Source organism: Heterodontus francisci, chromosome 48 (assembly GCF_036365525.1).
Source record: "Heterodontus francisci isolate sHetFra1 chromosome 48, sHetFra1.hap1, whole genome shotgun sequence".
In the NCBI taxonomy this organism is placed as follows: Eukaryota; Metazoa; Chordata; class Chondrichthyes; order Heterodontiformes; family Heterodontidae; genus Heterodontus; species Heterodontus francisci.
The window spans coordinates 7,469,967-7,492,234 of record NC_090418.1 but is presented as its reverse complement, the minus strand read 5'-3'; the positions used below and the strand labels follow the sequence as shown (position 1 = coordinate 7,492,234).

Genomic DNA, 22,268 nt, shown 5'->3' with positions numbered 1-22,268 from the left:
AGACCTGAGTTCCGTGCGTCTCCCACCAATCCCACCGTCCCATCTACAATCCTGTCTTCCATCCCATTCGCTGCCCAGTGCGAATGACATCTTGCAGTTGTCCTCTCGGGGTGGGGTGAGGTGAAGGGCACCAACTCTGGTTGGTCGTATTCCCGTAAGTTTCCTCGCGTTGGGAGAGGCGCTGGCACGGCGGTAGAGTCACTGGACTAGTAGCCAGAGGCCCCTGCTAATGCCCTGGGGATGTGGGTTCGAATCCCATCACGGCAGCTGCTGAAATGTGAACTTAATTAATAAAACCTGGAATTAAAATGTCTAATGGTGACCAGGAAACCTTTGTTGCCCGTGACAGCCACTGAGGTTTCGTGATGGTAATGGCGGAAGGCCTCCTCGTGTCCATGGCAACCGGTTTGTCGATGGGGGTCAGCTCCTCTGTCGTTTCTTGCCTCGGGTGAACCCTGCTCTTATTTTAACATCCACCACCGAGTTAACAGCGGAAGCCGCCTCACAGCTGATATCGAAATGATTAAGAACGTCCCGACTGCAGGAGCGAGCGACGAAACCTGCCTAGGCCACAGGCTGCAGTTGCAGCCCAGAGGCCTCGCACACCTTGTCTCAGCCTTGGCTCGCTGGGTAGCCCACCCCGCCCCACCTCTGAGTCACGAGGTCCTGGGTTTGAAACCCACTCCAGAGACTTGAGCACAAAGTCCAGGCTGACGCTCCTGGTGCAGATACTGAGGGAATACCGCACTGTTGGCGGTGCCATTTTTCAGAGGCGATTCTAACTGGAGGCTCCGTCTGCCCTCTCAGGTGGCTGGAAAAGATCCCAGGATTTGGAATGCACTGCCTGAAAGGGCGTTGGAAGCAGGTTCGGTAATAACTTTGAAAAGGGAATTGGATAAATACTTGGGAAAGGAAGAGTTTGCAGGGCGATGAGGAAAGAGCAGGGGGGAGGGAGTGGGATTAATTAGATAGCCCTTTCAAAGAGCTGATACTAGAACTACTAGATGGGCGGCACAGTGGCGCAGTGGTTAGCACTGCAGCCTCACAGCTCCAGGGACCCGGGTTCGATTCTAGGTACTGCCTGTGTGGAGTTTGCAAGTTCTCCCTGTGTCTGCGTGGGTTTTCTCCGGGTGCTCCAGTTTCCTCCCACAAGCCAAAAGACTTGCAGGTTGATAGGTAAATTGGCCATTATAAATTGTCACTAATATAGGTAGGTGGTAGGGAAATATAGGGACAGGTGGGGATGTTTGGTAGGAATATGGGATTAGTGTAGGATTAGTATAAATGGGTGGTTGATGGTCGGCACAGACTCGGTGGGCCGAAGGGCCTGTTTCAGTGCTGTATCTCTAATCTAATCTAATCTAAACAGTAGCCGAATGGCCTCCTTCTATGATAAAAGATGCTATGATTTGAGATCCAAATCTTCACCCTAGACTCTGGACAATAAATCTACTCCTGATCTTAGCCCCGCTAATGGAGGAAGGGGGCAGTGACCCAGGGATGTCTCTCTAATCGCTACGCTATCACATGATGGTGACGGGATCAGGCATGACCGCGATGCCCCCCCCCCACAGTTAAACGGCCAGCTGACTCCCACCTTCTAGGCTGGCTGGAATGAAGCCGGGGCCTGCGGGTGCAAGCACAGCAAAGGGCCAACAGGAGGGTCTGGGGCGAAGAGAGGCTGCGGGCAGTAGACGGGGCAGAGGGGAAGGAGCCACTCACCGTGCTGACGCCGTTGCTTCTTCCAGCTGCAAACTGCAGCTACCAGCCCCAGGGAAATGAGCAGAAAGGCCAGAACACTGCATCCAATCAACACTGGCATCCAGGTGGCACTAGCTGCCGATTTGGTAGTGGGTTCGGTAGTAGGCTTGGCAGTAGGTTTCCATGCTAAAACAGAGAAATAAAAGATCACCTCAGTGTAATTATCGTCCTGTTCAACTATTCATTCACGGGGCTGTGGGCATCGCTGGCCAGGCCAGCATTTATTGCCCATCCCCAATTGCCCTTGAGAAGGTGGTGGTGAGCTGCCTTCTTGAACCGCTGCAGTCAATGTGGGGTAGGTACACCCACAGTGCTGTTAGGAAGGGAGTCCCAGGATTTTGACCCAGCGACAGTGAAGGAACGGCGATACAGTTCCAAGTCAGGATGGTGTGTGACTTGGAGGGGAACTTGCAGGTGGTGGTGTTCCCTTGCATCTGCTGCTCTTGTCCGTCTAGTTGGTAGAGGTCGCGGGTTTGGAAGGTGCTGTCTAAGGAGCCCTGGTGCGTTGCTGCAGTGCATCTCACAGATGGTACACACTGCTGCCGCTGTGCGTCGGTGGTGGAGGGAGTGAATGTTTGTAGATGGGGTGCCAATCAAGTGGGCTGCTTTGTCCTGGATGGTGTCGTGCTTCTTGAGTGTTGTTGGAGCTGCACCCATCCAGGCAAGTGGAGAGTATTCCATCACACTCCTGACTTGTGCCTTGTAGATGGTGAACAGGCTTTGGGGAGTCAGGAGGTGAGTTACTCGCCGCAGGATTCCTAGCCTCTGACCTGCTCTTGTAGCCACGGTATTTATGTGGCTGGTCCTGTTCAGTTTCTGGTCAATGGTAACCCCGAGGATTTAGACAGTGGGGGATTCAGTGATGGTAATGCCATTGAATGTCAAGGGGAGGTGATTAGATTCACCATCATTGGAGTCACACTTTCTGAATTACTAGACCAGTAACAAAGCCACAGATAGTTTGCACAGACTGAGCTTGTATTTCCTTGAATATAGAAGCTAAGGTATTATTTAATTGAGGTGTTTAAGATAATATAAAGGTTTGACGGGGTAGATAGAGAGAATCTATTGTCCCTAGTGGGGGAGAATCCAGAACAAGGGGGTGTAATCTGAAGATGAGAGCCAGGAAGTTCAGGGGTGATGTCAGGAAGCACTTCTTCAACAAAGGGGAGTGGGAATCTGGAAGTCTCTCCCACAAAAATCAGTTGAGGCTGGGGGGCAGGGGGAGGGTCAATTGAAAATGTTGACATTGTTCCCCATTTAACAAATTCAACTTCCAACCCAGATCCCACAGGTTTAGAACAGAGTGAAAAACACTGAGCCACAAGGTTCTCCATTATCTTATTCTGCACCGACTCAATTTCTTTTCTCCTTTATTTTCAAAATAACCTTTGATTCCACATCTTCTATTTCATTTCCCTTTCTTTATTTCCAGTGGCCATTTTGGATCTTGGCCCCACGTCTTTTCAAACTTGGCACTTGATTGGCTGGAAACGGAACTGACGTCCTTTACTTGGACGAGTGTCGGCAAATCAGAGGCCAGAATATTAAGGCTCAGCCATGTTGCAGCAACAATTCCATTTCTTTAGTGCCTCTAAAGCAACAAAACGGCCTAGCGCGCTTCACAGACACGTTATCAGGCAACAATTGACACCGAGCCACATAAGGAGATATTAGGACGGGAAAGTGATCGATCCTGAGTCGTGTCTCAAGGAGGTGAGCGATGCAGAGAGAGGCGGAGAGGGTTTAGGGAGGGGATTCCCGAGCTTAGGGTCCCAGGCAGCTGAAGGCACGGCCACCAATGGCGGAGCGATTAAAATCGGGGGATGGGCAAGAGTCAGAATTGAGGAGTGCAGAGATCTCGGAGGAAGTTACAGAGATTGTGGGGTTGCGGGACGGGGGGGTGGGTGGGGGTGAAGGGGGGTGGGGGTGAGGGGGGGTGGGGGTGGGTGAGGGGTGGGGGGGGTGAGGGGGGGGTGGGGGTGGGTGAGGGGTGGGGGGGGTGAGGGGGGGTGAGGTGGGGTGGGGGGGAAGGGGTGCGAGGCAACGGGAAGGATTTGAAAACGAAGAGAGTTTGAAAATTGAGGTGTCGCCGAAACACAATTTAAGAAAGAAATATGTTCTTAAGATGAAATTATACAGAGAAAAACACAGGAATCCAAAGGCAAGTTTACCTCGGACTGAGAGGAATGTCCCAGGGATGTTTTGCCACATCTCGGGTCTGTGTCCTGATGTCACCACACGACAGTAATACTGGTTTGAGTCACTAAACTTCAGCTGATTTATCCTGATGGTGCCGGTCTTCTCCTTATATGGAGAACCCAGGAATTCAAGCCGGCCTCGGTAATCAGGGTGAATGTACCCCTTTGAGGTGTTGAATATAAATTCTCCGTGAAAATTAAGTCTTCTCCAAGAAATGTCAATCTTTTGGGGTGTGTAGTTTTCTGGGTAAGTGAATGAGCAGCGAATAATGATCGACTGCCCGACCACCCCCTCCAGGCTGGGGGGCTGGAACACACGGAAATCATTTCCATTTATCATCACTGAGAGAGAGGAAACAGCAAATGGTTATTTAGGAATCATAAATAGTCTCTCAACCAATAGACAACTACCTCCAGAATACTCCCAGTAATAGAGGAATCCTGTATCTGAAATAGCCACCTGTAACTCACTCCTGGGTATCTGTTATTCTATATATAAACACCCAAACCCCTCGATTAGATTCCAGTCTGTAACTCACTCCCGGGTATCTGTTATTTGATATATAAACCCACCGAACCCTCGATTAGATTCCAGTCTGTAACTCACTCCCGGGTATCTGTTATTTTATATATAAACCCCCAAACACCTCGATTAGATTCCAGTCTGTAACTCACTCCCGGGTATCTGTTATTTTATATATAAACCCCCCGAACCCCTTGATTAGATTCCAGTCTGTAACTCACTCCCGGGTATCTGTTATTCTATATATAAACCCACCGAACCCTCGATTAGATTCCAGTCTGTAACTCACTCCCGGGTATCTGTTATTCTATATATAAACCCCCCGAACCCCTCGATTAGATTCCAGTCTGTAACTCACTCCCGGGTATCTGTTATTTTATATATAAACCCCCAAACCCCTCGATTAGATTCCAGTCTGTAACTCACTCCCGGGTATCTGTTATTCTATATATAAACCCCCCGAACCCCTTGATTAGATTCCAGTCTGTAACTCACTCCCGGGTATCTGTTATTTTATATATAAACCCCCCGAACCCCTTGATTAGATTCCAGTCTGTAACTCACTCCTGGTTATCTGTTATTGTATATATAAACCCCCCGAACCCCTCGATTAGATTCCAGCCTGTAACTCACTCCCGGGTATCTGTTATTCTATATATAAACCCCCAAACCCCTCGATTAGATTCCAGCCTGTAACTCACTCCTGGGTATCTGTTATTCTATATATAAACCCCCTGAACCCCTCGATTAGATTCCAGTCTGTAACTCACTCCCGGGTATCTGTTATTCTATATATAAACCCCCTGAACCCTTCGATTAGATTCCAGTCTGTAACTCACTCCCGGGTATCTGTTATTCTATATATGAACCCCCCGAACCCTTCGATTAGATTCCAGTCTGTAACTCACTCCCGGGTATCTGTTATTCTATATATAAACTGCATTGTATTGCTGCATTAGATTCCAGCCTGTAAATTCCTCTCTTTCTGTTCTTTCCCACTGTTTCCTGGTTTCGAGGCGGTCTCTATGGTTGCCTCTTGTGCTCTCCAAATGTTGCTTTGTACCCGATGTTTGGGTCTGGGGGAGTGACTGCGAGCTGGCCTTGGACAGGCTCCTGGTCTAATCTCTCTGTGTAACTGAATCCCCTCCCACCCCTCACCCATCACCATCAGGGACACGACACCAGGTGCCCGCAGTGTTAAACCGCCCGTTACTTCTCCATGACTGTAATGTGGAGCCCTCCCTACTCTCTCCATTTCTGTTTTTCAGTTTTAAAAACCACAGTTCGATTATCTTGACCACGACTTCCTGATCAGTCCTGGCCCATTGTCCATCCTCCACCTTCCTTAACCTTCAACTCATCCGTCAAACCTCTGCTGTACTGTACCCTATCCACTCCAATTCCTGTTCACCCAGTCTCCCCCCTCTCACTGTGCTTGCTGACCTACACTGGCTCCCAGACCACCAAAGCCCCCAGTGTAAAATTCTCATCCTCGTCTTTAAATCCTTTCATGGTCTCGATTCCTCCCTTCCCTATCTCTGTAACCTCCTCCAGCCCGACAACCCTCCGACATATCTGCTTTCTTCCAATTTCGGTCTCTTGTGCTGACTTCACTCCCTTTGCCCCAACATTTTGGTCTGTGCCCTCAGCCATCTCATTCCTAAACTCTGGAATTCCATCCCTAAAACGTCTCTGCCTCTCTCTGTCAAGACCCACCTCATTGACCTATCTTTGGGTTACTCCTCCTAATATCTGCTTTGGCACTGTGCCCCTTTTCTGCGTATGCCTCTGGCGAGCACCTTGGGAGGTTTTCCTGCTGTTCTTGTTGTTCCCCCTCCTATACTCTTCAACTTGGGTGGGCATCACATTGGTGGTAATTGATTAATCCATGTGTTAAATGGAAAGCCAGGAGCAGCTGTGGGAGGCCCCTGGGAGGGACTGCATGGATAGAGCAGGGATGTTAAAATGGAGGCACGAAACTCGAGAAAGGAAAATAAAATTTGGTTTACTCACCGACGGAGAGATGCAGAATGATCAGATGGAGAACAGAGTCCATGACAGCTACTCATCTCACTCTGTGAGTCTGAAGGAGGCTTCACAGACCACAGGATACTGAGACGGCCTTTGTGACACACTCACTATTTCTGACCAGTTAGTTCTGTTTTTCTCCTTCCTATTTCTCTGGTTCCACTTCCGTCTCCAATTGGGAAATTATCTCTTCATATCAAGTCCCTCCTCCTCTCTCAGATCTGGGCTCTGAGCTTCCGTCTGATTTCTTCCCAGACAACAGCTAAAATCCGAGCGTGGCCGAGGAAAGTTAGTGTTAAAAGATCAGGGAATCTTAGGTGTAAAGGAGTGATACCCGTCACTACATTGTCTTCGAGTTTGTCCTGTTTGGGGCCAGTGTAAGCAGCGGCAAAGAGGTGAAATCGGTGGAATCAGTGCCTAAGGTCGAGGAATATTAACCGTAAGTGACGTCAGGTGTAAATTGGGTTTCTGCTCTGAACGCGGGGTTTGAAATTATTGCCCTCCTCACCCACAGAACTGCCCATGCTGCCAGATTGAAATATTGGGATTGGCAAGTTCCCATCAATTGTACCTGTTTGCAGAGCTTCCGGAAAGCTCTTCAAATTGAGACAATTTCACTTCAGCCAGGTGGGGGTTAGTGTCGGGTCCATTTTGGAGGCAATTTGCCAACTGCGCCCCTGGACGCAGCCCTGGGCGCATGACCCCACTAGTCCAGTATCTCTGCACTCATGCCAAGGGATGCTCGTTGTGTTTTGATGGACCCCTCTCTCACCTCCAGTCACCTTCACTCTCTCTACATCTCCTCTATGTCTGTTTTGGTGATACTATAATGGTCATCGTCCCTCTGAGTTTTCCAAACTCTTCCGTCCCAAGCTCCTCACCTCATGCTCGCTTCCCTTCCTCGTCCAACCAATGGCTTTGAAAACCCAACCCTTGTATCACCAACCCACCACTCCTTGATAAACCTCTTCTTCCTTTCACCCTTTTTGACTTTGCTGGATACCCACTCGATGAAGGTTGACTTTACAGCCAGGTTTCTCAATTGCAACCGGTCCAGACGTTGGCATGTATACCCTGGAGACCAGGTAGCCGTTTGGAAATTGAGGAAGAACTCACTAGAATCCCAAATCTCAATTCTATTGCAGCAAATTCACTGCATTTCCTACATTAACTTCCTGAGGAGTGTAGCTATTGAGTTGTGTGATTGAGACTTCCCTGTAGGAAGCTTGCTGAGGAGATTGAGAGAGAGAGAGAGAGAGAGAAGGTGGATTCTAGTGATGGGAGAAGGAGAATCCAACGGCCAACAAGATTCTTTTGGGGTCAGGATAGGTTGACTGGGCTGGTGGGATCATGATGTGGGAAATGAGGCTGTATTTCAACAGATGAGATTGTTCCGTGACAAGAGATATTTCTCTACCTTCTTTCTGTATCCCACTAATCTCTGCCAGATTCCAAACCCAGGACATCCCTTAGGATTGAGGAACAGGCTGGAGCAGAATCGGACGAAACTCACCTGAAGCTCAGCGAGTGGGAAGTAACAGGATTGTGGACTGATTTGGGATGGATTTCGAAAGGGAATTGTGTCAGGATTTCAGAAGGAAATGTGTGGAAGGAGACAGGGGCAAATGGAGGAAAAGGCGATTGTGGTCAATAGGTCCGATTGAAGAGCTAGCACTGGCTCAAGTGGGATGGGCTGAATGGCCTCCATTGCACGGGCTCATTTACGCCAGTTGTGCCCTGAGTCAGCTTTTGATGACCAGCTCTGTACTGTGTGAAGTCAGCTCATTAAAATACCATTTGTCAAAGTGTTGATTGACACCGTGTCAGCAAATGATATGGAGGCAGGGTGGGACTTATAACTGACAGAGTTTATATTATAGCAAAAAGTCCATTTAATAGCAAACAATTTATTTTAAAGCAGAAAGATTTATTTGGCAGTCAGGTCTATATAATACAGCAAACAGAGTTTATTACAGGGTCTGATTAAAATGTGCACAGCAACAAACAGTTGACAGTGTCTATTTAAAAAGGTTAAAATTGGGTCTGAAAAGTGTGTTCTGTTGAGGACGTGGCCCTGTCGTGTGACGGTGAGCAAGCCTGTGCTTTTGTGGGGCCCAGTACACCAGGAAATACGGCGGCCTCCTTTGGTCCCAAATTCCTTTGGGTGATGTCAGTGTGATCTTCTCGACTCTTGTTTGGTTACTTCCCTCAACGTTCCATCCGGGGAACCTGAAATCGATGACACGGTTTATAGCAGGAAACTTCCATGTCAAAAGAACAAGAGACAACAACCAGGAATTCCGATAGTACGGCAGGATGGACTCACAATCCTTATTATTTTCAATCACGGGACATGGGCGTCAATGGCAAGACCAGCATTTATTGCCCATCCCTAATTGCCCTTGAGAAGATGGTGGTGAGCCTCCTTCTTGAACCACTGCAGTCTGTGTGCTGTACGTACACCCAGAGTGCTGATAAGAAGGGAGTTCCAGGATTTTGACCCAGCAACAGTGAAGGAACGAATGATATGGTTCCAAGTCAGGATGGTGTGTGACTTTGAGGGGAACTTGCAGGTGATGGTGTTCCCATGCATCTGCTGCCCTTCTCCTTCCAGGTGGTAGAGGTCGCGGGTTTGGAAGATGCTGTCGAAGAAGATTTGGTGAGTTGCTGCAGTGCATCTTGTAGATGGTACACACTGCTGCCACTGTGCGTCGGTGGTGGAGGGAGTGAATGTTTGTAGATGGGGTGCCAATCAAGCGGGCTGCTTTGTCCTGGATGGTGTCAAGACTCTTGACTGTTTTTGGAGCTGCACCCATCCAGGCAAGTGAAGAGTATTTCATCACACTCCTGACCAGTGCCTTGTAGATGGTGGACAGGCTTTGGGGAGTCAGGGGGTGAGTTAATTACCGCAGAACTCCCAGCCTCTGACCTGCTCTTGTAGCCACGGTATTTATGTAGCTGGTCCAGTTTAGTTTCTGGTCAATGGTAACCCCCAGGATGTTAATGGTGGTGGATTAAGTGATGGTAATGCCATTGAATGTCAAGGGGAGATGGTTAGATTCTCTCTTGTTGGAGATGGTCATTGCCTGGCACTTGTGTGGCACAAATGTTACTTGTCACTTATCAGCCCAAGCCTGAATATTGTCCAGGTCTTGCTGTATGTGGACACGGACTACCTCTGTATCTTGAAAAGTTGTGAATGTTACTGAACATTGTGCAATCCTCAGCCATCATCACCACTTCTGACCTTATGTTGGAGGGAAAGTCATTGATGAAGCAACTGAAGATGGTTGGGCCGAGGACACTACCCTGAGGAACTCCTGCAGTGATGTCCTGGGTCTGAGACGATTGACCTCCAACAACCACAACCATCTTCCTTTGTGCTAGGTATGACTCCAACCAGCAAAGAGTTTTTCCCTCTGATTCCCATTGACTCCAATTTTGCTAGGGCTCCTTGATGCCACCCTCGGTCAAATGCTGCCTTGCTGTTCAAGGGCACTCACTCTCACCTCACCTCTGGATTTCAGCTCAGTTTGCACCAAGGCTGTAGTGATGTTGGGAGCCCAGTCATACAGAGATTGTACATTGGGGGATGGTCACTGATTTTATTGAGGGACACCAGATCTTCTTTAAAAAAGCATCACATTTATCTAAATAACTACAAATGAAGTCAGAATACTCAGATTACCCGTAACTTTCTTTCTCCTCATCAGATAAATTCCAATCAGCCAAACAACCGTCAGTATTCCCAGTGCGAGCATGGACCTGATTATTAGGATCACCCACTGGCCCAGTTTGTTGCCTTCTGGAGATGTTGCAGTCAGTGAGGAGGTTAACTGGGCTGTTGTAGTTTGGGGCTCCCGCGCTGTGAAATACAGAAATCCACAGCAATGATGTGGAAACAGGAATGTGGACAAAATCCAGGAGCACAGCGAGAAATACAGGGAACACTCAGCATTAGATACACTGGACAGACAGGAGTGTCTGTGTCGGGAACGCTGGACAGACAGGAGTGTCTGTGTCGGGGGCCCTGGCCAGACAGGAGTGTCTGTGTCGGGGACCCTGGACAGACAGGAGTGTCTGTGTCGGGTACCCTGGACAGACAGGAGTGTCTGTGTCGGGTACCCTGGACAGACAGGAGTGTCTGTGTCGGGGGCCCTGGACAGACAGGAGTGTCTGTGTCGGGGGCCCTGGACAGACAGGAGTGTCTGTGTCGGGGACCCTGGACAGACAGGAGTGTCAGTGTCAGGGACGCTGGACAGACTGGAGTGTCTATGTCGGGGACCCTGGACAGACAAGAGTGTCTATGTCAGGGACCCTGGACTACAGGAGTGTCGGTGTCGGGGACCCTGGACAGACAGGAGTGTAGGTGTCGGGGACCCTGGACAGACAGGAGTGTCTATGTCGGGGACCCTGGACAGACAAGAGGGTCTGTGTCGGGGACCCTGGACAGACAGGAGTGTCGGTGTCGGGGACCCTGGACAGACAGGAGTGTCTGTGTCGGGAACGCTGGACAGACAGGAGTGTCTGTGTCGGGGACCCTGGACAGACAAGAGTGTCTATGTCAGGGACCCTGGACAGACAGGAGTGTCGGTGTCGGGGACCCTGGACAGACAAGAGTGTCTATGTCAGGGACCCTGGACAGACAGGAGTGTCTGTGTCGGGGACCCTGGACAGACAAGAGTGTCTATGTCAGGGACCCTGGACAGACAGGAGTGTCGGTGTCGGGGACCCTGGACAGACAGGAGTGTCGGTGTCGGGGACCCTGGACAGACAAGAGGGTCTGTGTCGGGGACCCTGGACAGACTGGAGTGTCTATGTCAGGGACCCTGGACAGACAGGAGTGTCTGTGTCGGGGACCCTGGACAGACAAGAGGGTCTGTGTCGGGGACCCTGGACAGACAGAAGTGTCGGTGTCGGGGACCCTGGACAGACAGGAGTGTCTGTGTCGGGAACGCTGGACAGACAGGAGTGTCTGTGTCGGGGACACTGGACAGACAGGAGTGTCTGTGTAGCGGACCCTGGACAGACAGGACCGTCTGTGTCGGGGACCCTGGCCAGATAGGAGTGTCTGTATCGGTGACCCTGGCCAGACAGGAGTGTCTGTGTCGGGGACCCTGGCCAGACAGGAGTGTCTGTGTCGAGGACCCTGGCCAGACAGGAGTGTCTGTATCGGTGACCCTGGCCAGACAGGAGTGTCTGTGTCGGTGACCCTGGCCAGACAGGAGTGTCTGTGTCGGGGACCCTGGCCAGACAGGAGTGTCTGTGTTGAGGACCCTGGCCAGACAGGAGTGTCTGTGTCGGGAACCCTGGACAGACAGGAGTGTCTGTGTCGGGAACCCTGGACAGACAGAAGTGTCTGTGTCGGGGACACTGGACAGAGGGGAGTGTCTGTGTCGGGGACCCTGGACAGACATGAGTGTCAGTGTCGGGGACCCTGGACAGACAGGAGTGTCAGTGTCGGGGACCCTGGACAGACAGGAGTGTCTGTGTCGGTGACCCTGGACAGACAGGAGTGTCTGTGTCAGGGACCCTGGACATACAGGAGTGTCGGTGACCCTGGACAGACAGGAGTGTCTGTGTCAGAGACCCTGGACAGACAGTATTGTTAGTGTCGGGGACCCTGGACAGACAGGAGTGTCAATGTCGGGGACCCTGGACAGACAGGAGTGTCAATGTCGGGGACCCTGGACAGACAGGAGTGTCTGTGTCGGTGACCCTGGACAGACAGGAGTGTCAGTGTCGGGGACCCTGGACAGACAGGAGTGTCAATGTCGGGGACCCTGGACAGACAGGAGTGTCTGTGTCGGTGACCCTGGACAGACAGGAGTGTCTGTGTCAGGGACCCTGGACATACAGGAGTGTCGGTGACCCTGGACAGACAGGAGTGTCTGTGTCAGAGACCCTGGACAGACAGTATTGTTAGTGTCGGGGACCCTGGACAGACAGGAGTGTCTGTGTCGGGAACGCTGGACAGACAGGAGTGTCTGTGTCGGGGACACTGGACAGACAGGAGTGTCTGTGTCGGGGACACTGGACAGACAGGAGTGTCTGTGTAGCGGACCCTGGACAGACAGGACCGTCTGTGTCGGGGACCCTGGCCAGACAGGAGTGTCTGTGTCGGTGACCCTGGCCAGACAGGAGTGTCTGTGTCGGTGACCCTGGACAGACAGGAGTGTCTGTGTCGGGGACCCGGAACAGACAGGAGTGTCTGTGTCGAGGACCCTGGCCAGACAGGAGTGTCTGTGTCGGGGACTCTGGACGGACAGGAGTGTCTGTGTCGGTGACCCTGGCCAGACAGGAGTGTCTGTGTCGGGGACTCTGGACAGACAGGAGTGTCTGTGTCGGGGACCCTGGACAGACAGGAGTGTCTGTGTCGGGGACCCTGGACAGACAGGAGTGTCGTTTCGGGGATGTCCCATGTGTCAAGGTGACAGCTGCATTAGGCAGATCATCTTTTGCTATATGGGATGAACAGACCAGTTCCTAACGTTGTCAAGTTTGAGAAATGGGAATGTCGTTTACCTCGGACTGAGAGGAATGTCCCAGGGATGTTTTGCCACATCTCGGGTCTGTGTCCTGATGTCACCACACGACAGGAATACTGGTTCGAGTCACTAAGCTTCAGCTGATTTATCCTGATGGTGCCGGTCTTCTCCTTATATGGAGAACCCAGGAATTCAAGCCGGCCTCGGTAATCAGGGTGAATGTACCCCTTTGAGGTGTTGAATATAAATTCTCCGTGAAAATTAAGTCTTCTCCAAGAAATGTCAATCTTTTGGGGTGTGTAGTTTTCTGGGTAAGTGAATGAGCAGCGAATAATGATCGACTGCCCGACCACCCCCTCCAGGCTGGGGGGCTGGAACACACGGAAATCATTTCCATTTATCATCACTGAGAGAGAGGAAACAGCAAATGGTTATTAAGGAATCATAAATAGTCTCTCAACCAACAGACAATTACCTCCAGAATACAAGCAAAATATTGCGGATGCTGGAAATCTGAAACAAAAACAAGAAATGCTGGAATCACTCAGCAGGTCTGGCAGCATCTGTGGAAAGAGAAGCAGAGTTAACGTTTCGGGTCAGTGACCCTTCTTCGGAACCTCCTGAATACTCCCAGTAATAGAGGAATCCTGTATCTGAAATAGCCACCTGTAACACACTCCTGGGTACCTGTTATTCTATATATAAACCCCCGAACCCCTCGATTAGATTCCAGTCTGTACCTCACTCCTGGGTAACCTGTTATTCTATATATGAACCCCGCAAACCCCCCGATAAGATTCCAGTCTGTAACTCACTGCCGGGTATCTGTTATTTTATATATAAACCCCCAAAGCCCTCGATTAGATTCCAGTCTGTAACTCACTCCCGGGTATCTGTTATTCCATATATAAACCCCGCTTACCCCCCGATAAGATTCCAGTCTGTAACTCACTCCCGGGTATCTGTTATTTTATATATAAACCCCCAAAGCCCTCAATTAGATGCCAGACTGTAACTCACTCCCGGGTATCTGTTATTCTATATAAAAACCCCCCGATCCCCTCGATTAGATTCCAGTCTGTAACTTACTCCCGGGTATCTGTTATTCTATATATAAACCCCCTGAACCCCTCGATTAGATTCCAGTCTGTAACTCTCTCCCGGGTATCTGTTATTCCATATATAAACCTCCCGAACCCCTCGATTAGATTCCAGTCTGTAACTCACTCCCGGGTATCTGTTATTCTATATATAAACACCCCGATCCCCTTGATTAGATTCCAGTCTGTAACTCACTCCCGGGTATCTGTTATTCTATATAAAAACCCCCCGATCCCCTCGATTAGATTCCAGTCTGTAACTTACTCCCGGGTATCTGTTATTCTATATATAAACCCCCTGAACCCCTCGATTAGATTCCAGTCTGTAACTCTCTCCCGGGTATCTGTTATTCCATATATAAACCCCCCGATCCCCTCGATTAGATTCCAGTCTGTAACTCACTCCTGGGGATCTGTTATTCTATATATAAACCCCCTGAACCCCTCGATTAGATTCCAGTCTGTAACTCACTCCTGGGTATCTGTTATTCTATATATAAACCCCCTGAACCCCTCGATTAGATTCCAGTCTGTAACTCACTCCTGGGTATCTGTTATTCTATATATAAACCCCCTGAACCCCTCGATTAGATTCCAGCCTGTAACTCACTTCCGGGTATCTGTTATTCCATATATAAACCCCCCGAACCCCTCGATTAGATTCCAGTCTGTAACTCACTCCTGGGTATCTGTTATTCTATATATAAACCCCCTGAACCCCTCGATTAGATTCCAGTCTGTAACTCACTCCTGGGTATCTGTTATTCTATATATAAACCACCTGAACCCCTCGATTAGATTCCAGCCTGTAACTCACTTCCGGGTATCTGTTATTCCATATATAAACCCCCCGAACCCCTCGATTAGATTCCAGTCTGTAACTCACTCCTGGGTATCTGTTATTCTATATATAAACCACCTGAACCCCTCGATTAGATTCCAGCCTGTAACTCACTTCCGGGTATCTGTTATTCCATATATAAACCCCCCGAACCCCTCGATTAGATTCCAGTCTGTAACTCACTCCTGGGTATCTGTTATTCTATATATAAACCCCCTGAACCCCTCGATACGATTCCAGTCTGTAACTCACTCCCGGGTATCTGTTATTCTATATATAAACCCCCTCAACCCCTCGATTAGATTCCAGCCTGTAACTCTCTCCCGGGTATCTGTTATTCCATATATAAACCCCCCGAACCCCTCGATTAGATTCCAGTCTGTAACTCACTCCTGGGTATCTGTTATTCTATATATAAACCCCCTGAACCTCTCGATTAGATTCCAGTCTGTAACTCACTCCTGGGTATCTGTTATTCCATATATAAACCCCCCGAACCCCTCGATTAGATTCCAGTCTGTGACTCACTCCCGGATATCTGTTATTCTATATATAAACCGCATGAACCCTTCGATTAGATTCCAGTCTGTGACTCACTCCCGGGTATCTATTATTCCTTATATAAACCCCCTGAACCCCTCGATACGATTCCAGTCTGTAACTCACTCCCGGGTATCTGTTATTCTATATATAAACCCCCTCAACCCCTCGATTAGATTCCAGCCTGTAACTCACTTCCGGGTATCTGTTATTCTATATATAAACCCCCCGAACCCCTCGATTAGATTCCAGTCTGTAACTCACACCCGGGTATCTGTTATTCTATATATAAACCCCCGATCCCCTCGATTAGATTCCAGTCTGTAACTCACTCCCGGGTATCTGTTATTCTATATATAAACCCCCTGAACCCCCGATTAGATTCCAGTCTGTGACTCACTCCCGGATATCTGTTATTCTATATATAAACCGCATGAACCCTTCGATTAGATTCCAGTCTGTGACTCACTCCCGGGTATCTATTATTCCTTATATAAACCCCCCGAACCCCTCGATTAGATTCCAGTCTGTAACTTACCGCCGGTTATCTGTTATTCGATATAAAAAAAACCCCGAACCCCTTGATTAGATTCCAGTCTGTAACTCACACCCGGGTATCTGTTATTCTGTATTTAAACCCCCCGAACCCCTCGATTAAATTCCAGTCTGTAACTCACTCCCGGGTATCTGTTATTCCATATATAAACTACATTGTATCGCTGCATTAGATTCCAGCCTGTAAATTCCTCTTTTTCTGTTCTTTCCCACTGTTTCCTGGTTTCGAGGCGGTCTCTATGGTTGCCTCTTGTGCTCTACAAATGTTGCTTTGTACCCGATGTTTGTGTCTGGGGGAGTGACTGGGAGTTGGCCTTGGACAGGCTCCTGGTCTAATCTCTCTGTGTTACTGAATCCCCTCCCACCCCTCACCCATCACCATCAGGGACACGACACCAGGTGCCCGCAGTGTTAAACCGCCCGTTACTTCTCCATGACTGTAATGTGGAGCCCTCCCTACTCTCTCCATTTCTGTTTTTCAGTTTTAAAAACCACAGTTCGATTATCTTGACCACGACTTCCTGATCAGTCCTGGCCCATTGTCCATCCTCCACCTTCCTTAACCTTCAACTCATCTGTCAAACCTCTGCTGTACTGTACCCTATCCACTCCAATTCCTGTTCACCCAGTCACCTCCCCTCTCACTGTGCTTGCTGACCTACACTGGCTCCCAGACCACCAAAGCCCCCAGTGTAAAATTCTCATCCTCGTCTTTAAATCCTTTCATGGTCTCGATTCCTCCCTTCCCTATCTCTGTAACCTCCTCCAGCCCGACAACCCTCCGACATATCTGCATTCTTCCAATTTCGGTCTCTTGTGCTGACTTCACTCCCTTTGCCCCAACATTATGGTCTGTGCCCTCAGCCATCTCATTCCGCAACTCTGGAATTCCATCCCTAAAACGTCTCTGCCTCTCTCTGTCTTCAAGACCCACCTCATTGACCTATCTTTGGGTTACTCCTCCTAATATCTGCTTTGGCACTGTGCCCCTTTTCTGCGTATGCCTCTGGCGAGCACCTTGGGAGGTTTTCCTGCTGTTCTTGTTGTTCCCCCTCCTATACTCTTCAACTTGGGTGGGCATCACATTGGTGGCAATTGATTAATCCATGTGTTAAATGGAAAGCCAGGAGCAGCTGTGGGAGGCCCCTGGGAGGGACTGCATGGATAGAGCAGGGATGTTAAAATGGAGGCACGAAACTCGAGAAAGGAAAATAAAATTTGGTTTGCTCACTGACGGAGAGATGCAGAATGATCAGATGGAGAACAGAGTCCATGACAGCTACTCATCTCACTCTGTGAGTCTGAAGGAGGCTTCACAGACCACAGGATACTGAGACGGCCTTTGTGACACACTCACTATTTCTGACCAGTTAGTTCTGTTTTTCTCCTTCCTATTTCTCTGGTTCCACTTCCGTCTCCAATTGGGAAATTATCTCTTCATATCAAGTCCCTCCTCCTCTCTCAGATCTGGGCTCTGAGCTTCCGTCTGATTTCTTCCCAGACAACAGCTAAAATCCGAGCGTGGCCGAGGAAAGTTAGTGTTAAAAGATCGGGGAATCTTAGGTGTAAAGGAGTGATACCCATCACTACATTGTCTTCGAGTTTGTCCTGTTTGGGGCCTGTGTAAGCAGCGGCAAAGAGGTGAAATCGGTGGAATCAGTGCCTAAGGTCGAGGAATATTAACCGTAAGTGACGTCAGGTGTAAATTGGGTTTCTGCTCTGAACGCGGGGTTTGAAATTATTGCCCTCCTCACCCACAGAACTGCCCATGCTGCCAGATTGAAATATTGGGATTGGCAAGTTCCCATCAATTGTACCTGTTTGCAGAGCTTCCGGAAAGCTCTTCAAATTGAGACAATTTCACTTCAGCCAGGTGGGGGTTAGTGTCGGGTCCATTTTGGAGGCAATTTGCCAACTGCGCCCCTGGACGCAGCCCTGGGCGCATGACCCCACTAGTCCAGTATCTCTGCACTCATGCCACGGGATGCTCGTTGTGTTTTGATGGACCCCTCTCTCACCTCCAGTCACCTTCACTCTCTCTACATCTCCTCTATGTCTATTTTGGTGATACTATAATGGTCATCGTCCCTCTGAGGTTTCCAAACTCTTCCGTCCCAAGCTCCTCACCACACGCGCTCTTCCCTTCCTCGTCCAACCAATGGCTTTGAAAACCCAACCCTTGTATCACCAACCCACCACTCCTTGATAAACCTCTTCTTCCTTTCACCCTTTTTGACTTTGCTGGTTTCCCAATCGATGACGGTTGACTTTACAGCCAGGTTTCTCAATTGCAACCACGGACTACGTCCGTATCTTGAAAAGTTGTTAATGCTACTGAACATTGTGCAATCACTAGCCATCATCACCACTTCTGACCTTATGACTGAAGAAAGGTCATTGATGAAGCAGCAGAAGCTGTTTTGACCTAGGTCACTACCCTGAGGAACTCCTGCAGAGATGTCCTGGGTCTGAGATGATTGACCTCCAACAACCACAACCATCTTCCTTTGTGCTAGGTATGACTCCAACCTGTGGAGAGTTTTTCCCTCTGATTCCCATTAACTCCAGTTTTGCCAAGCTCCTTGATGCCACCCTCGGTCAAATGCTGCCTTGATGTCAAGGGCAGTCACTCTCACCTCACCTCTGGATTTCACCTCAGTTTGCACCAAGGCTGTAGTGATGTTGGGAGCCCAGTCATACAGAGATTGTACATTGGGGGATGGTCACTGGTTTTATTGAGGGACACCAGATCTTCTTTAAAAAAGCATCACATTTATCTAAATAACTACAAATGAAGTCAGAATACTCAGATTACCCGTAACTTTCTTTCTCCTCATCAGATAAATTCCAATCAGCCAAACAACCGTCAGTATTCCCAGTGCGAGCATGGACCTGATTATTAGGATCACCCACTGGCCCAGTTTGTTGCCTTCTGGAGATGTTGCAGTCAGTGAGGAGGTTAACTGGGCTGTTGTAGTTTGGGGCTCCCGCGCTGTGAAATACAGAAATCCACAGCAATGATGTGGAAACAGGAATGTGGACAAAATCCAGGAGCACAGCGAGAAATACAGGGAACACTCAGCATTAGATACACTGGACAGACAGGAGTGTCTGTGTCGGGAACGCTGGACAGACAGGAGTGTCTGTGTCGGGGGCCCTGGCCAGACAGGAGTGTCTGTGTCGGGGACCCTGGACAGACAGGAGTGTCTGTGTCGGGTACCCTGGACAGACAGGAGTGTCTGTGTCGGGTACCCTGGACAGACAGGAGTGTCTGTGTCGGGGGCCCTGGACAGACAGGAGTGTCTGTGTCGGGGGCCCTGGACAGACAGGAGTGTCTGTGTCGGGGACCCTGGACAGACAGGAGTGTCAGTGTCAGGGACGCTGGACAGACTGGAGTGTCTATGTCGGGGACCCTGGACAGACAAGAGTGTCTATGTCAGGGACCCTGGACTACAGGAGTGTCGGTGTCGGGGACCCTGGACAGACAGGAGTGTAGGTGTCGGGGACCCTGGACAGACAGGAGTGTCTATGTCGGGGACCCTGGACAGACAAGAGGGTCTGTGTCGGGGACCCTGGACAGACAGGAGTGTCGGTGTCGGGGACCCTGGACAGACAGGAGTGTCTGTGTCGGGAACGCTGGACAGACAGGAGTGTCTGTGTCGGGGACCCTGGACAGACAAGAGTGTCTATGTCAGGGACCCTGGACAGACAGGAGTGTCGGTGTCGGGGACCCTGGACAGACAAGAGTGTCTATGTCAGGGACCCTGGACAGACAGGAGTGTCTGTGTCGGGGACCCTGGACAGACAAGAGTGTCTATGTCAGGGACCCTGGACAGACAGGAGTGTCGGTGTCGGGGACCCTGGACAGACAGGAGTGTCGGTGTCGGGGACCCTGGACAGACAAGAGGGTCTGTGTCGGGGACCCTGGACAGACTGGAGTGTCTATGTCAGGGACCCTGGACAGACAGGAGTGTCTGTGTCGGGGACCCTGGACAGACAAGAGGGTCTGTGTCGGGGACCCTGGACAGACAGAAGTGTCGGTGTCGGGGACCCTGGACAGACAGGAGTGTCTGTGTCGGGAACGCTGGACAGACAGGAGTGTCTGTGTCGGGGACACTGGACAGACAGGAGTGTCTGTGTAGCGGACCCTGGACAGACAGGACCGTCTGTGTCGGGGACCCTGGCCAGATAGGAGTGTCTGTATCGGTGACCCTGGCCAGACAGGAGTGTCTGTGTCGGGGACCCTGGCCAGACAGGAGTGTCTGTGTCGAGGACCCTGGCCAGACAGGAGTGTCTGTATCGGTGACCCTGGCCAGACAGGAGTGTCTGTGTCGGTGACCCTGGCCAGACAGGAGTGTCTGTGTCGGGGACCCTGGCCAGACAGGAGTGTCTGTGTTGAGGACCCTGGCCAGACAGGAGTGTCTGTGTCGGGAACCCTGGACAGACAGGAGTGTCTGTGTCGGGAACCCTGGACAGACAGAAGTGTCTGTGTCGGGGACACTGGACAGAGGGGAGTGTCTGTGTCGGGGACCCTGGACAGACATGAGTGTCAGTGTCGGGGACCCTGGACAGACAGGAGTGTCAGTGTCGGGGACCCTGGACAGACAGGAGTGTCTGTGTCGGTGACCCTGGACAGACAGGAGTGTCTGTGTCAGGGACCCTGGACATACAGGAGTGTCGGTGACCCTGGACAGACAGGAGTGTCTGTGTCAGAGACCCTGGACAGACAGTATTGTTAGTGTCGGGGACCCTGGACAGACAGGAGTGTCAATGTCGGGGACCCTGGACAGACAGGAGTGTCAATGTCGGGGACCCTGGACAGACAGGAGTGTCTGTGTCGGTGACCCTGGACAGACAGGAGTGTCAGTGTCGGGGACCCTGGACAGACAGGAGTGTCAATGTCGGGGACCCTGGACAGACAGGAGTGTCTGTGTCGGTGACCCTGGACAGACAGGAGTGTCTGTGTCAGGGACCCTGGACATACAGGAGTGTCGGTGACCCTGGACAGACAGGAGTGTCTGTGTCAGAGACCCTGGACAGACAGTATTGTTAGTGTCGGGGACCCTGGACAGACAGGAGTGTCTGTGTCGGGAACGCTGGACAGACAGGAGTGTCTGTGTCGGGGACACTGGACAGACAGGAGTGTCTGTGTCGGGGACACTGGACAGACAGGAGTGTCTGTGTAGCGGACCCTGGACAGACAGGACCGTCTGTGTCGGGGACCCTGGCCAGACAGGAGTGTCTGTGTCGGTGACCCTGGCCAGACAGGAGTGTCTGTGTCGGTGACCCTGGACAGACAGGAGTGTCTGTGTCGGGGACCCGGAACAGACAGGAGTGTCTGTGTCGAGGACCCTGGCCAGACAGGAGTGTCTGTGTCGGGGACTCTGGACGGACAGGAGTGTCTGTGTCGGTGACCCTGGCCAGACAGGAGTGTCTGTGTCGGGGACTCTGGACAGACAGGAGTGTCTGTGTCGGGGACCCTGGACAGACAGGAGTGTCTGTGTCGGGGACCCTGGACAGACAGGAGTGTCGTTTCGGGGATGTCCCATGTGTCAAGGTGACAGCTGCATTAGGCAGATCATCTTTTGCTATATGGGATGAACAGACCAGTTCCTAACGTTGTCAAGTTTGAGAAATGGGAATGTCGTTTACCTCGGACTGAGAGGAATGTCCCAGGGATGTTTTGCCACATCTCGGGTCTGTGTCCTGATGTCACCACACGACAGGAATACTGGTTCGAGTCACTAAGCTTCAGCTGATTTATCCTGATGGTGCCGGTCTTCTCCTTATATGGAGAACCCAGGAATTCAAGCCGGCCTCGGTAATCAGGGTGAATGTACCCCTTTGAGGTGTTGAATATAAATTCTCCGTGAAAATTAAGTCTTCTCCAAGAAATGTCAATCTTTTGGGGTGTGTAGTTTTCTGGGTAAGTGAATGAGCAGCGAATAATGATCGACTGCCCGACCACCCCCTCCAGGCTGGGGGGCTGGAACACACGGAAATCATTTCCATTTATCATCACTGAGAGAGAGGAAACAGCAAATGGTTATTAAGGAATCATAAATAGTCTCTCAACCAACAGACAATTACCTCCAGAATACAAGCAAAATATTGCGGATGCTGGAAATCTGAAACAAAAACAAGAAATGCTGGAATCACTCAGCAGGTCTGGCAGCATCTGTGGAAAGAGAAGCAGAGTTAACGTTTCGGGTCAGTGACCCTTCTTCGGAA

At 50.4% G+C, this 22,268-nt stretch overlaps 1 protein-coding gene across 5 annotated transcripts in view; it reads right to left on the bottom strand.

Annotated features, from left to right (window-relative positions):
* Positions 1-22,268, bottom strand: part of LOC137357393 (polymeric immunoglobulin receptor-like) — a 43,261-nt gene that overhangs the window by 13,412 nt on the left and 7,581 nt on the right. For 4 of the 5 annotated variants that reach the window (XM_068023718.1, XM_068023719.1, XM_068023722.1 and 1 more), the window contains 6 exons: positions 21,690-22,058; positions 18,853-19,029; positions 13,039-13,407; positions 10,202-10,378; positions 3,936-4,304; positions 1,723-1,887 (listed from right to left, as the gene is read on the bottom strand). In XM_068023718.1, the coding sequence (XP_067879819.1) occupies positions 1,723-1,887; positions 3,936-4,304; positions 10,202-10,378; positions 13,039-13,407; positions 18,853-19,029; positions 21,690-22,058 (1,626 nt within the window). The remainder of the gene's footprint in view (positions 1-1,722; positions 1,888-3,935; positions 4,305-10,201; positions 10,379-13,038; positions 13,408-18,852; positions 19,030-21,689; positions 22,059-22,268) is intronic. The other variant, XM_068023720.1, reaches the window with a different exon arrangement.